The 16,358-nt window shown below is 34.9% G+C and overlaps 4 protein-coding genes across 4 annotated transcripts in view; 1 reads left to right on the top strand and 3 right to left on the bottom strand.

Moving 5' to 3' along the window:
* Window positions 1–544: 544 nt before the first annotated feature.
* LOC137836979 (UDP-glycosyltransferase 83A1-like) lies at window positions 545–2,265 on the top strand. The gene is made up of 2 exons (XM_068645786.1): window positions 545–1,143; window positions 1,226–2,265. The coding sequence occupies exons 1-2, from the start codon at window positions 642–644 to the stop codon at window positions 2,110–2,112; spliced, it is 1,389 nt and encodes a 462-aa protein (XP_068501887.1). The 5' UTR covers window positions 545–641; the 3' UTR covers window positions 2,113–2,265.
* A 2,083-nt stretch (window positions 2,266–4,348) lies between these two features.
* LOC137836972 (putative disease resistance RPP13-like protein 1) overlaps window positions 4,349–16,358 on the bottom strand; it is a 51,292-nt gene continuing 39,282 nt past the window's right edge. The window contains exon 3 of the mRNA XM_068645780.1: window positions 4,349–4,731. The gene's annotated coding sequence lies outside the window, so the exon portion shown is untranslated. The remainder of the gene's footprint in view (window positions 4,732–16,358) is intronic.
* On the bottom strand, window positions 4,917–6,746 carry LOC137836622 (putative disease resistance RPP13-like protein 1). The gene has a single exon (XM_068645284.1). The coding sequence runs from the start codon at window positions 6,744–6,746 to the stop codon at window positions 4,917–4,919; it is 1,830 nt and encodes a 609-aa protein (XP_068501385.1).
* LOC137836974 (putative disease resistance RPP13-like protein 1) lies at window positions 6,672–8,476 on the bottom strand. The gene has a single exon (XM_068645782.1). The coding sequence runs from the start codon at window positions 8,315–8,317 to the stop codon at window positions 6,812–6,814; it is 1,506 nt and encodes a 501-aa protein (XP_068501883.1). The 5' UTR covers window positions 8,318–8,476; the 3' UTR covers window positions 6,672–6,811.

The following is a 16,358-nucleotide window of genomic DNA, read 5'->3' as shown; positions in this document are numbered from 1 at the left end:
AATTGATTTTTATTTTATGATTTTCTTGTAGTGTTTTTATTTTTAATAAGACAGTTGCCGACACTAACAACTATGTTGCCGACACTAACAACTATGTAGGATCAGTGTTTACCTCTTTATGTCCTAGTCTTAGGTCCACACTATATGCAATATTTCTGGTAATGAAAGAAAATTGTATATTTCCATTTTTAACCTTTATATTTGTACCTCAACCTTAGAAAATGTAGTTTATTATTTGGAAATTTTCATTTATTACCTTTCCTTTCAAATTGATTCAAATTAAAAGAGATATTTCTTACTGTAATTAATAATTCTCGTAATGAAATAACAGCATAATGCTGAATCAATTAATAAAGTAAAAAAGCAAAAGTTTAATGACAAAAACACTGAAGTCCAATCAGAGAAGTACAAGGAAAAGTAAAGAGGTATAGAATGACAAAATTATTGATGTGACCACACAAACTTTCTACATTTCTGCTTACAAGAAATTTGTGATAGCAGAAAATTTAGAGTGATCATGATCTAGATTTGTAATTGCTTGGTAAATACGTGTGAGGGGTTGTGCCTATATACATGAACTGATGAATGCATAATTAGCCTCAGAAATCAAAATCAATAGAAACCAAATAGAAACACTGAACATGAGAGCTCCAACTGTGCTAGCTTTACCACTTCCAGCACAAGGGCATGTGAATCCCATGATGACCTTCTCACAGAAGCTGATTGAGAATGGATGCAAAGTCATTTTTGTGAACACAGACTTTAACCACAGGAGAGTGGTGAGTTCCATGGTGGAGCAACAAGATAGTTCTAGCCCTGATGAAGAAGAATCACTTCTGAAGTTGGTTTCAATCCCTGATGGTTTAGGACCTGATGATGACAGAAACGATCTGGCCAAGCTGTATGATGTCTTTCCAAAAACCATGCCAGAAGCACTTGAGAAGTTGATAGAGGATATTCATGTGAAAGGTGAGAAGAGAATCAACTTCATTGTTGCTGATTTGTGCATGGCTTGGGCTTTGGATGTTGGGAGTAAACTGGGAATCCAAGGAGCTGTGTTGGGTCCTGCATCAGCAGCTACTTTCACCTTGGTGTACAGCATCCCTGTGCTTATTGATGAGGGAGTTATAGACTCTGATTTAGGTATTGTTAAGTTTGAACATAATTTATAATTTAATTTATACGTTGTATAAGCTAATGTTCTTTTGTTGGTTTTTCACTGAAGGTTTAACATCAACCACCAAAAAGAGAATTCGGATTTCTCCAAGTATGCCTGAGATGGATACAGAAGACTTTTTTTGGTTGAATATCGGTGACCTAACAACTGGTAAGAAAGTGCGTAAGTATCTGCTGCATTGCTTACGAAGTTTACATTTGACACAGTGGTGGCTTTGCAACACCACACATGAACTTGAACCTGGAACATTATTATTTCTTCCCAAGATCATCCCAATTGGGCCATTGTTGAGAAGCAATGATAATGATCATAACAAAAGTGCAGCTACAAAATCAATGGGACAATTCTGGAAAGAAGATCTCTCTTGCATGAGTTGGCTAGATGAACAAGCTGATGGTTCTGTGTTGTATGTTGCCTTTGGTAGTATCACTCTTTTTGACCAAAACCAATTCAATGAACTTGCCGTTGGACTAGATCTCACTAATAGACCTTTTCTTTGGGTTATAAGAGAAGACAATAAAATGGCATACCCTCATGAATTCCAAGGGCATAAGGGTAAGATAGTGAATTGGGCTCCTCAACAAAAGGTTTTAAGCCACCCTGCCATAGCATGTTTTGTCACTCATTGTGGTTGGAATTCTACCACGGAAGGTTTGTCCAATGGGGTATCTTTCTTGTGTTGGCCATACTTTGGGGACCAACTTTACAACAAAGCACATATTTGTGATGAGTTAAAGGTTGGGTTGGGGATTGACAAGGATCAAAATGGGGTTGTTTCACGGGGAGAGTTGAAAACCAAAGTGGAACAATTATTTAATGATGAGAACATAAGATTTAGGTGTGTGGTGTTGAAGGAGAAAGTGATGAACAACATAGCAAAAGGAGGTACATCTTATGAGAACTTTAAGAGCTTTGTGGAGGCGATAAAGGAATAAGAGTTCAAATTTTATGCTTATGTTAATTCTAGGTTTGGATTAGGGTTTTATTTCAGCTAATAAAAGAAATTAATTTTAAATAAGAATGATTCTTCGTTTTATTCTTATATTTATGAATTGATAAAGGAATAAAGAGTTCAGATTTTGTGCTTAAATGTTAATTCTAGGTTTGGATTAGTGTTTCTTTTGTACATGATAGTCCCTCAATAATCAATAATGGATGCAGTAATCTGCATAACCCATGCAGCTACAATTGCAAATAAATGTGTGTAATACTCAATTCATTATGTTATTAGACAATGTCTTTTAAATATTTTTTTGGTTTTGTTTTGTCTTAAAGATTTAAGTTTTATACACCTAGTGTCTATGATAATATTTAAATATCATGAGTTTTCAATTCATAAAATCGACTTTTGGAGAAAAAAATTAGTTTGCGTGCTTGGAATTACTCAACGATGATACTGTCATTTGTTCTAGTGAATTCGATGTGAGTATGGAAATTGTAATTTCTATTTGCCTCTTTTCGTTGATATGAATGTAATATGCACGAAAATTTCCACTAAATTGCATGGGGAGATTTGTGATTTTTGTGTGTCATTGATCAAATTATTTTTGTGTTGACTCGTTGAAGAGTTGATAATTCAAACATTTGCGTGTTGGTTAAACTGCAAATGACGTGTTTGTATAAATGCTTCGTTATTGTAGTTGAAGTCAATGCAATATTTTTCTTGTGTCATTGAATTTTCAAAACAGTAATTTAAAGTGGCACAATTTTTACTCCTTTTGAGTTGGTGATTGCTGGAACTTTTGCGTGTGTAGAGCAAAAATTATACTTAATTTTGATTCATTCACTGTGTAATTGGAAATTGAACTATTTCGTAGTGAGTAACAATTCTTGTTTCTGTCCAATTTACTGTATGAATGGTTTAAACCATTGAACATTATGGTAGTCGCTGGTGCATCTCATCTCACAGTTCAGTCCAATCTTGTTATCAAACTCTGTGATGAAGTATAAAATTTCTAGTTTTGATCTTTGATGGGTTACAATTGAAGTTCTTGGGTTTATGTGCTTGATAGAAATTATTGTTTGATTTGACTTGAGGACAACGTTAAAATTATTGTGTGCATTGCATAAGAAATTGGTGATGGATATGGTTTCACGGTGCAGTAAATTTGTGATTTATAAAAATTACAACCCTACGGTAGCTGGTGTTTGGTGTTTCCTAGATAAGTATTGGTATTGATGTTCTGTAAACTTGTTTTAAATAATTGAAACAACTATATATTCAATTTGGAAAGCATTATTTAGAGAAAATTTGTGTTGAAATTTCATTAATTCACATTACAAGAATAGAAACTAATTTTAGAGAAAAAAATAATTAATTACTATAATGACTAAGTTAGAGACCATTTTAGAGACTAAAAAAATTTTTGGTTTCTAAATTAGTTTCTATTATTATTAATTAGTTTTTAAATTGATATCTAATTAGCTACCAAAGTTTTAACTATCAATTATTTATATTATTATAATCTTCAACAGGTCTCTGCTACTGATATACTCCTACCACCACTCATTTTATAAACAAACTATAGTGAAAGAAACTAAATTGATATATACCTGTTTCATACACATGTTTCATGACTGTTATATTAAAAAGATGAATGAATGATTTCTTTCCTATGGCTTCCATTAGAGAGAAGAAATTGAACACATATTAACCGTTGGATCCATACTTTACATAAAACCATCAACGACAAAGATGAGAAAGAAAATAGTTGAGAAAAATTGTTAATGACAGGGAGCTAGAACCATGTAGGTAATATTGAAGTACAGGAAAAATAAAGTCTATCATGATCAACATATTAATGTAAACCAGTTTTTGTAGAATTGAGTTATACTGAAATCTACATTCTAAGATAAAGGGTAATGAAGGCCTCTCAAAAACCAATGATTCAATTTACGTACATTCAATAAATAGTTCTTCTTTCACCATTTTCTGATCCAGTTATTATCATGAAGTAATATAGTTCACTACCTTTTTCTGTATTTTGGTATGGACGCCACATAAGTTTCGAAAGAAAGATGATGGATATGCATGTCTTTATCCAAGCATATGAGATAAATGAAAGAAAATTTGGTTTCAACAGTTGACATCAGTTCTAACCAGAACATTTTTTTTATATACAGTGAATAGATGGAAACAAAAGGAATAAAAAATACAAGTTACATGCAATGCTCACAAACAACTTGAATGCTATTTCTAACTCAGTAAGAAAAACATGTACAATTTCAAGTTCTAAGAATGGACGCTTAGAAGCATTTACATTTCACAACTCCCATTGCCTCAATCTCTCTATCAGATGTAGGAGTTTGCCCAGGACTTGTTTAGGTAACTCATCCTCTGATAATTCAACTTCAAACCCTTCTACTTTTTTTCTCTTTATCATATCTTGGCACATTGGTAGAAACAGACTTTGGAAAGACTTATAATATCACAGTCCACACAACACACTGTGACCATAAGTATTTTAAAAACAGCCACCTTAGAAAGCATCGTGGTCAAGAGTAAGATCTCTAAAGAGGGTCTCTTCTACTCCCTCCAGATATAGAGAAGGATACTGTAAAAAAAGATAGTATGAATGAACGATTAGTAAGTATTAGAAATCCACTTACTAATAATTTTCGCAACTAAGAAAATTGTAAATGTAAAGGTAAAGAGATATTGTGGAGAATTAGCACCTCTTGAAGTGGAAGAAAAATGGAAATAACTGCACATCTAATCTTGAACTTATGCCTCATCTTATTACCCAATATTCAGTTTTTGGATGTGAGCAATCTTTCTCCAGTCTTCGCCATCTGGATTCTGACAACGCTCCTTTAGCAATGGACAATCCAAGATTACAAGAGAAGAGATGGATTTTGGCAGACCCTCCTCTGGTAAGCATTGAAGGTTGGGACAATTAATAAGTGTGAGAGAAGAGAGGTGGCAGAGACCCTTGTAGTGCATCTTTTTAAGATTTGGGCAATCATAGATTCCTAGTTTGGAGAGAGATCGTGGCAGCAAAACTTCATCCGGAAAACACTCCACATCCAACTTTCCAATATTCAAGCTCTCAAGACATGTGTTGGGATCCAATGTCTCTCTGAGGGAGGCGATAAGTTTTAAACTTGAAAGACTCGTATATTTTACATTTAATGACAAACCTCCATCTGGGAACATCTCCATTTTTGGACAATCATCTATATCCATTCGAGTAAGGATTTGCATGGGTTTTTCAGATACTCCTTCAATAAGGAATGATTCAAATTGAGGGCAATCATTAATTTCTAGAGACCGGAGATGATTATGAGCGTGCTCCTGTGAAATTTTTCTTAGGTTTTGGCATCTTATCAAATGAAGTGAGTGGAGCTTTGGAAATAAATCTAGCAGAAAGATTGTAAGAGAGTCCCAACCACCATCAATCATCATACCTTCAAGGAAGTCGTAATGGGTCATGGGAATATTCACAAGTGGACATGAACTAATGCTCAAGAATCTCATTAAATGAAGATGTTGGTCTGACAAACCTCTTAGTTTGGGACATTTATCCAGATAAAGATGTTGAAGACGTGGAAAAGAAGTATTTTTACATTCCCATTCTTCCCATTCCTTCATGTTGTAGAATTCCAGCCTTTCCAAGGACGTAAATGGAGAGTTGGTCCCATAAAATTCAGCACCAATGCTCACTATTCCATCAAGCCCTGTAATTATGAGGATCTTTAGTGATGCCAAAAGTCCAAGGGGAGGCAAACATAGGCAATACTTACAGTCCTTCAATAGTAAGGATATCAGATTTGATAATGTATTATCGAATACCCAACTTGGGAATTCTGTACCACTGTAGTTCTTGATTGACAAATTCTCCAAGTGATTGGAAGGTTGTAGATTCTGAAGTAATTCCTTCTCTTTTCGTGGATCATCAGGGATGTGGTCCAACTTCCATTCTAAGCCTAGCTCCACAAGGTGTTTATTTTTCAAATTTGCTTCTGATGCATCCAAAGGATTCACAATATTCTGCACCTCTTTAATTGATAGCATTCCATGAAGATTAAGTCCTCCCAGCTGCTTAGTACTGACCTCACTATTTCTATCAATGATAAACGTATCCAATACTTGAAGATTCTTCAATTCTCCAAAATGCATTGGCATCTTTGTCACTTTTGTATATTTAAATTCCAGACAACGCAATTTGGTAAGTTTATGCAAATTTAAGGGAAACTCTTCCAACTCTGAACAATAGTTCATCTTCAGTATTAGCAAGTTATAAAGCAAACATATCGATTCAGGTAGCTTTTGTATACCAGTATTCGAAAGATCTAACGAATGGAGATGTTTAAGATCACCTAGAGAATGTGGGACTTCTTTAATTTTCGAACAACCATTAAAAGATAAGACGCGTATAAACTTAATCTTGGAGAACAAATCATGTATCGATACCTTAAATTGCCATGCAAAACTGCCAAAAAAATTTCTCCCAATTTGTGTAATTGGAATAAATGAACGCAGTCTTTCAGCATCAGTTAAACTCCCTAAACCATCAAAACTTTTGACGTCACGGAATACAAAGGAAAAATGACGAGTTGTTTTCGGCATACATTTTCCTTTATCAAATCCTAACCTGAAACATAAATCTGCACAAATATATTTTGCCAAATCATTCAGAAGGTCATGCATGCGAAATGTCTCTCGACACTTGATGGTTGAAAGAAAGACCTTGACAGTAGATCATCGAAGTACTGTTCACCAACTTTTTCTGGATGCCTTTTTTGTTGTGGGCATTGTAGAAAATTTTGGGCCATCCACGACAAAATTAACTCTTCCTTCACAAACTCATAATCTTTGGGGAATAAGGCACAATAAGCAAAACACCTTTTAAGATGAGAAGGAAGGTAGCGATAACTCAGAAATAGCGCAGGGATAATTTCATTGTCTTCTTTTGGTAACTCCCATATTTCACTTTCCAATATGTTTTTCCAATCTGAAATGGATGATTTTGTGCGTAATAGACATCCAATTGTTTTCAAAGCTAGAGGCAATCCATTGCACTTCTCAACTATCCTTCTACCAATCTCCTTTAGCTCATTATTCAGTTCAATATCACCATCTTTTAATACGTGGTTTTCAAAAACATTCCAGCATTCATCCTCTCCTAATTGCTTTAGGCGATGCACTTTAGACCTCATGTTGGAAGCAACTTTCTCACCACGAGTTGTGACAAGAATTCTACTTCCTGGAGCCCCATAGCTAAGAGGAGTTTGCACAGCTTCCCATTCTTCTCGTCTTTCGTTCCAAACATCATCCAAAACAAGAAGAAATTTCCTTCCTGACAAATTTTCTTTCAATTTTTTGTGAAGCATTTCTAGGTTCCCACTATCATCTTGTTTATTAGTGATTGCCTCAAGAATTGTTCTGGTCACCGTCAAAACATGAAAATGATCAGAAACACAGACCCAGGCTTTGATATCAAATTTTGTATCATCAATCTTTGGGTGATTGTACACATGTTGGGCGAGTGTGGTCTTAACCAAGCCACCCATGCCCACAATGGAAAGTATTGATGGCTGGCTAGGATTGTCGATTTCAGATGTGAGCCAACTAAGTATGATTTCTTTGTCCGTATCTCTGCCATAAATAACACTTTCAACAACCAAGGATGATGATGGCAATTTCTGTGACACTGTACTACCGAATCTGTCATCAGAATAAGTACCCTCTTTCAAACCAAGAGCACCCTTTTGCTTTGCAAGATATTCTAGTTTCTCCAGGACTTCTTTCATCCCTGATTCAATTTTCTTGTTAAATGAAGTGAAAGTAGAGTTGAAGAAATTTGATACCTTGTAAGTAAAGGTTTGAGGTTCGGATTGAGCTTCGACTTGGCATCTGGTGAGTTCATAGTCTATTTCACCCAACAGATCCTCTGCATCAAAGACAGCCTCTTTGGCAGCAAAAAGCCATGCTTTGACGTGTGGAGCTGTGTACTGCTTCTGTTCAGCATCATCAGCGAGAGCATTGATGGAGTGCAGCATGATGTTCAAATTGCAGAGAAGCTTCTCATCAAGTTTTCTTCGATGAAAGAAGTCTAGAAATTGAGGAGAAGCGAGTCTGTCGAATGCAACCTGAAGAAAGGCTGAAAGAAGAGCACCACCAACAAGTTCTGCTGCCATGGCAGGAATTGGAAAATGATTGGAAGGATGGAAATCAGTATGTTGAAATGCAGTTTGTATTGATAGGATGAGTAGTAAAGTATTTTAGAACATAGTTTTCTTTGATGTCTACTCAGCCAATATAGTCTTTCTTAAGGATTAATTCCACAATTATTCGTTGCATTCAAAGATTCAGCCAATCATAAAGAGTGATTGATGGTTGGGTTTCAGACATTGGATACATATTTTATGTTTGATTAGTTTTATATTCAATGGTTTTTGTGAGTTGAATAAGGTCGATAGAACCAAAGTCGAGAAATAATTGTTTATTTTCTGATATGATATCACAAACGTACTTAATGAATAAAAGTCGGACAATAATGGTGTGTTATACGTCTTTATTTTCTTGTTCTATCTCTAGCTTCAACTTGTGGAAAGAAGATACCCATATATAATTTTTTAACAGTTTTTTTATGTATTTCAAGTTTTAACAGTTCAGTTCACTGTTGACGAGGATAAATTGGTTTTGTTTTATGCTGGCACATGTAAAATATATTGTAAAATTTTTAAAGCTTCTTCCATTAACAAATACATGTGCCTCTTTTGGTTCAAGTACTCAGCTTTACTAATTTTATGAACAGTGCTTCATCGAACTTTCTTCTACAAAAGAAGTGTAGAAATAAATTTAGGAGAAAGATGTGTTTACTGGAAGGTTATGGAAGAAATGAAGCAAAGTCTTCCATTGACATTCACAACTTAACAGAACTACAGAGTGTGACATATTTAGCATGTAACTTTCTCTCTTAAATATGTGGTCAAAAATTTGATCTCAAATTCGTACTTACCAAAAAAATGTATCAAAAGTGATTATCTCTTTAATATATCACAAGAGATTAGTTTTTTAGTTCTGACCAAAAAGGGTAATACTACTTGGAGATTATTTTGAACATTTTTGTATTAAATATATTTAATCAAAATTTAGAAGGCCTGAGTGGTAACATGCCTCTGAGAGAGGGAGTGATGAGTCTGGACATGCACAATCACATGTATTTAGCGAAGTGAGAGGGAGTCGAAGAAAATCTTCATTGGTAAAAAAGACTCTAAATATACAAGATTTCTAGAGAGTTGTTGGCTTCCAATAATCACTTTTTATCTCCAACTATACAAGACAATACTTGGTCAACAAGAAACTTTACACTTCTGTAAGTTTGTTGTTGCTGTTCAGAGAGTCCTTAAACTTTTAGTCCTTGAAAGTGGCAAAATTCTAATTGAAACAGTAGCCTGCAAATAAGAAAAGTGGGTTCTATTTTATTCCTTTAAAGACAAATTTAAAAGCAAATAGACCCACTAAGAGGTTCAACAAAACAGTTTGCTTCACATTCCAATTCCTCATCAGAACCCAATTTCAAGCCCTTGTAGTTATTTTCTCATTATAATTTATGATACACTGCTACAAACCAACTTTGGAAGACCTGTAGAAGAAATAAGGTAGAAACAAAAGCATTAGCACATTGTTCCATTTAAATCATTAACTTAAAAATCAAGAAAGAATGAGTGTATCCATCATAAATAGTAGCAGGTGACTAGCAAATGAGGTATAGAATCTTACCCATCTTTTAATTTATTTACTCATTGTCGATAAAAAAAATTATAATTAAGATATTTCTCATCCCAGGTATTTATTTTATTTAGTTGAACTCATGCATTAATTGTACTAACTAGCAAGTGTATGATTGTTTTTCCTAATGGTTGGAATCGAACACAAGTAGCAGAAGGTTTTCAATAACTCACACTACTGAACCAATGGAGTATAAAGTTGTTTTTCTATTAGACAGTTGTGTTACATTTATTTGCTTGAGTCTCAAGATCAGAATATTAAGGAAACTAAAATTGGAGCATGACAACGTTGTGTGGGTGAACACTAAAAGGCATGGATGCATGGCCTTACACATTAGAATCTGTTTTCAAAATATTACTGAAATTTTCTCAGTTTAGGTTCATTATGCATAGCAGTTTGTTGTCTTCCCTGAGGCTGTTGTATTTTTTGGCTGATGTGATGATAATGTTTTGACAACCTAAGCATTGACAATATTCAAGCTATTTCTATTACTCTTTTTTCTGTAAAACTCAGTCTTGATTGAACACCATAAGACTTATTTTAATGTTTAAAAGTCTTGATTCTTTAGATACAGAATGTCCCTTGTGTCCATTGAAGTTTTCATTCATCTTTCCTCCACTCAACCCATAACTTCATTCTTGGGATCGTTTAGTTTCAGTGATCTATGATCAAGTTTAAGTTCACTTTTTTTTGTCAGAAACTGTAGTAGCATGAAATAAGAAGTTAGAAGGAAGAATGTGGCTATGAAAACAAATACTTTGTTTGGAATGGATGCCAAATGTCAGACCACCTTCACGATTTTCGTAGTATTCTAAGTATAGGAAACACATTTGGTTGGAATTTAATTTCAACAGAAAAAATGAAATAATTTTGCACGAAAATAAGAGTAAAATAGAAGTAATTGATTCATGAAAAAGTAGCTGAGCCATACTGTTTCAAGCGGCGATGTGTCCATACTGTTTCCGCTAATTCTGAGCTCATCATTAACAACTACTTTCTTTAAATGAAGACCTTTCAGTTTGGGACATTCATTCACATAAAGCCATTCAAGACGTGGAAAAGAAGTAGTTTTATACTCCCATTCTTCCCATTCCTTCATATTGTGGAATTTCAACCTCTCTAAAGATACAAATGAAGAGTTGCTCCCATAAAATTCAGCACCAATGCTTACTATTCCATCAAGCCCTACAATTTGTAGGGTTTTCAGTGACGACAAAATTCCAAGGGAAGGCAAACATAGGCAGTATTTACAGTCCTCCAACTTTAAGAACACTAGATTTGATAACGAATTATCGAATACCCAACTTGGGAATTCTGTACCATTATAGTTCAAGATTGACAAACGCTCCAAGTGTTTGGAGGGTTGTAGATTCTGAAGTACCTCCTTTTCTTTCCTTGGATCATCAGGGATGTGGTTTGATTTCCATTCTAATTCTAGCTCCACAAGGTGTTTATCTTTCACATTTGCTTCTAATGCATCCAAAGGATTCAAAATATTATGCACTTCATTGATTGATAGTCTTCCATGAAGATTGAGTCCTCCCAATCCTCTCATTTGCTTAGTAATTAGCTCATTGTTTCTATGCACGAAAAATGTACTCAGTACTTGAAGATTCTTCAATTCTCCAAAATGCATTGGCATTTTTGTGACTTTTGTATCTCTAAATTCCAGACAACACAATTTGGTAAGTTTATGAAAATTGGCAATTCCTCCAACTCTAAACAATGGTTCAACTTCAGTATTAGTAAGTTGTAAAGCAAACATATCGAGTTAGGTAGCTTTTTGTATCGCATCACACCACGAAAGATCTAACGAATGGAGATGTCTAAGATCACCTACAGAATCCGGGACCTCTTTAAGGAATGAACAACCACAGAAAGATAACATGCGTATAAACTTAATATTGGAAAACAAATCTTGTATGGAAATCTTGAAATGCCATTGAATTTCCCAAAATTTTGAGATAGGAAGAAATGAACGAAGCCTTTTAGCATCAATTAAACTCTCAAAACCATCAAAACTTTTGACGTCACGTAACTCAAATGAAAAATGACGGGTTGTTTTCGGTATACATCGACCTTTATCAAATTTCAACCTGAAACAGAAATCCGCACATACATATTTTGCCAAATCATTCAGAAGATCATGCATGACGAAACGTCTCTAGGCACCTAATTGTTCAAAAAAAGACCTTGACAGTAGATCATTGAAGTACTCTTCACCAACTTCTTCTGGATGTCTAATCTGTTGTGGACTTTGTAGAAAATTTTGGGCCATCCACATCAAAATTAACTCCTCCTTCACAAACTCATAATCTTTGGGAAATAAGGCACAATAAGCAAAGCATCTTTTAAGATGAGAAGGAAGATAGCGATAGCTCAAAAATATCGCAGGAATAATTTCACTGTGTTCTTTTGGTAACTCCCATATGTCACTTTCCAATATAAAATGGATGACTTTGTGCGTAAAAGACATCCAATTGTTTTCAGAGCTAGAGGTAATCCCTTGCACTTCTCAACTATCCTTCTACCCACCTTCATTAACTCATCATTCAATTCAAGATCATCTTTTAATGCATGATTTTCAAAAACTTTCCAGCATTCATCCTCTCGTAATTGCTTTAGAAGATGCACTTCAGACCTCATGCTGGAAGCAACTTTCTCCCCACGAGTTGTGACAAGAATTCTACTTCCTGGAGCCCCATAGCTAAGAGAAGTTCGCACAACTTCCCATTCTTCTCGTCTTTCGTTCCAAACATCATCCAAAACAAGAAGAAATTTCCTTCCTGACAATTTTTCTTTCAGTTTTTTGTGAACCATTTCTAGGTTCCTACTATCATCAGTTTTATCAGTCACTGTCTCAAGAATTGTTCTTGTCACGGTCAAAACATGAAAGTGATCAGAAACATAAACCCAGGCTTTGATATCAAATTTTGCATCTTCGATCTTTGGGTCATTGTACACATGCTGGGCAAGTGTGTTACCCAAGCCACCCATGCCCACAATGGAAAGTATTGATGGGTGGTTAGGATTGTCGGTTTCAGATGTGAGCCAATTAATGATTATATCTTTGTCAGCATCTCTACCATAAATAACACTTTCAACCACCAAATTTTTGTGGCACTTTACTACTTGATCCATCACCTGAATAAGTACAATCTTTTAAACCAAGAGCACCCTTTTGCTTTGCAAGATATTCTAGTTTCTCCAATACTTCTTTCATCTCTGATTCAATTTTCTTGTTAAATGAACTGAAAGTAGAGTAGAAGAAATTCGATACCTTGTAAGTAAAGGTTTGAGGTTGGGATTGAGCTTCGACTTCGCATCTGGTGAGTTCATAGTCTATTTCACCAAAAGATCCTCTGCATCAAAGACAACCTCTTTGACAGCACGAAGCCATGTTGTTGGTGTTGAGGGAATAAAACAGAGCAAGATATTTGTGAACAGAAAATATATATTTGATTTCACTACTGTTTTTCAAATAGGAATACAATCTCTCTAAATAGTCTTACAATAGACTTCTCAAATTCTACCTTCTCTCTCATAAAACCTATACTATAATTTACATTTAAATCCTAGTATAAATGACATTCAAAACTAGAATTAAAGATAATAATTATTGTCTATTCAGATGCTAAAATAAAATTGATGACGGCTGAAGGCTTTGAGTTTAATGTTAACAAATTCCCCCTTAAACTCAAACATTTCATATTATTCATTCAGATTGTTGCTTTTCTGATTGTCATCGCTCACACTGCCTCCAATATTTTTCTTCACTGCATCAATCCGTGCATAATTTTGAATTGAATTACTTTTAATTTTCCAAACAAAATCTTTCCACTTTCACCCTTTGAATTAAAAAGGATTTAAGAAAGACTTTGACTTCAATGAGCTTCGAAGATAATGATTATACCATATTTCCCTTTCAGATGATGTCTCAACACCATTCCATTTATGGTCTTCTCCTAAGTCAAAACCATTATTTTCAAGTAAAACACATGAACCAAAAGGGGCTTTTAATTTGAATTGTAATTCATTCACCTTTTCTTTTTGTGCCAAAAGCAACAAATGGAGTTCTTCAACTTGATTGACTCTACTTTCCTTGTCTTTCTCCATATCAACATATTTTTCTTCCAATTTTGTAAACCTTTTTTCCAGGTTATCAAATTTTGCTTCAACACTCTCCAATAATTTTCCCATACCGAGAATATTATTCTTCAAGTCAGGTACATAAATTTCTGTGACATTTTCTTTGGATTTTAAGGCAATGTGCTCCTCCTCCATTGGATTGAGAGCAAAACTTTTTCCCTTCATTTCAACTTTAAACAAATATCTGGCATCAACATCTTTGATTAAACAATGTTTATTTTCAAACATCACCTTATAGCCTTTTTCCAACAATTGACCAACACTCAAAAGATTTTGATCAATCTCTGGCACAAAAAGAACATCTGTAATGATTTTTATACCTTTATAGCTTGTGATAGCTATTGTGCCTTTTCCTTTTACTGCACCATTTCCAATCCTCACCCTTTTAATATCAGTAGTTCTCCATTCCTTGAAGAGTTCCTTATCATGTGTCATGTGGTTGGTGCAGCCACTGTCAATTAACCAAGATGCACTTGAAATATTGCTGCAAAAACCAGTTGCAACGAAAAGTACATCCTCCTCCTCATTTGCAATTTGAGCATCTACATCTTGTTGCTCACTTTGGTTTCTACAAATGATTGCTTCATGCCCAAGTTGATTGCACTTGTTGCACTTAGCATCAGGTCTTCTCCAACACTTAAACGGTGGATGACCTAACTTGTTGCAATGCTTACAAGGAGGATAATTTCTACCTTTGTTTCTCCATCCACCTTCATGTTTGACTAGTAAGGCTCCTTCTATTGCTCCATCTTGTCTCATGGCTCTCATTTGTTCTTGTGCTTGTAAAGCATTTAAGAGCTCTGCAAGAGAAATCTTTGATAGGTCCTTTGTGTTCTCCAGGGTTGTTATGGTGGCTTCAAACCTCTCTGGAACTGTTACAAGCAGTTTTTCCACAATTCTTGAATCTTTTAACACAGATCCAAGCAACCTCACTTTGTTGGCAATGCTTAGAAGTTTGTCCGAGTACTCTTTTACGGATTCCGACTCCTTCATTCTCTGCAATTCAAACTCTCTGATTAGATTCAGAGTTTGCATTCCACGAATCCTCTCATCACCTTCATATTTTGCCTTGAGGTAATCCCATATTTCTTTTGCTGACTCCAAGGACATTATCCTTGTGAATACCATAGGAGATACAACTGCAAATAAACATGCTTTTGTCTTTGATTTCTTTATCTTTTTTTCCTTCTGTGATTTTATTTGTGCCACCGTAGGGTTTTTTTGGAAGGGACTGAATTTCATAGTCCTCTTCTACAGCTTTCCATAAATCCAATGCTTCTAGGTAAGTCTCCATACGAACAACCCACATTTGATAATTGTCTCCATCAAAGACAGGTGGTGCCATTGTTGAAAAATTTGATCCTCCTTCCATTGGTGCACTCTACTAACCTCACAGATCCCTCAAGAAAATAGCTATGATACCAATTGTTGGTGTTGAGGGAATAAAACAGAGCAAGATATTTGTGAACAGGAAATATATATTTTATTTCACTACTGTTTTTCAAATAAGAATACAATCTCTCTAAATAGTCTTACAATAGACTTCTCAAAATTCTACCTTCTCTCTCATAAAACCTATACTATAATTTACATTTAAATCATAGTATAAATGACATTCAAAACTAGAATTAAAGATAATAATTATTGGCTATTCAGATGCTAAAATAAAACTAATTACGGCTGAAGGCTGAGTTTAATGCTAACACATGCTTTGACGTGTGGATGTGTGAACTGCTTTAGTTCATCAGCGAGAGCATTGATGGAGTGAAGCATGATGTTCAAATTGTCGAGAAGCTTCTCATCAAGTTTTCTTCCACGAAAGAAGTCTAGAAGTTGAGGAGAAGCGAGCCTATCGAATGCAACCTGAAGAAAGGCCGAAAGAAGAGCACCACCAACAAGTTCTGCTGCCATGGTAGGAAGGAGTTGGAAATGAAGTGAAATGAATTGAGTGCAGGAATGAATGATACAGTGATGAATGAAAAGAGTAGTTAGAAAGGAGGACTTGACTTTAAGATCATATTTTTCTTTAATGGCAACTCAACCAATAGAAAATGTGAGCTATTGGATATTCATTCAAGGGTTCTAATGAATGAACGAATGGGAAGAGGGTTGTGGGCCCCAATGAAGCAATAATTGTTGACTGTTTCTGAGAAGAAAAGTGTTGACAAAAGTTCCAAACCAAAATTTTGATTGCTTGGATAATATCTGAGTTCAAATAATATCTTTTATGCAACAATTATTATATTCATGCAAATTTAGTTGATGTACTAATTCGCATTCTTTCCTTATTCACTT

This window comes from Phaseolus vulgaris, chromosome 4, assembly GCF_000499845.2.
Source record: "Phaseolus vulgaris cultivar G19833 chromosome 4, P. vulgaris v2.0, whole genome shotgun sequence".
Classification (NCBI taxonomy): Eukaryota; Viridiplantae; Streptophyta; class Magnoliopsida; order Fabales; family Fabaceae; genus Phaseolus; species Phaseolus vulgaris.
Note: the sequence above shows the minus strand (reverse complement) of the source record. Positions and strands in the feature narration are given on the sequence as shown.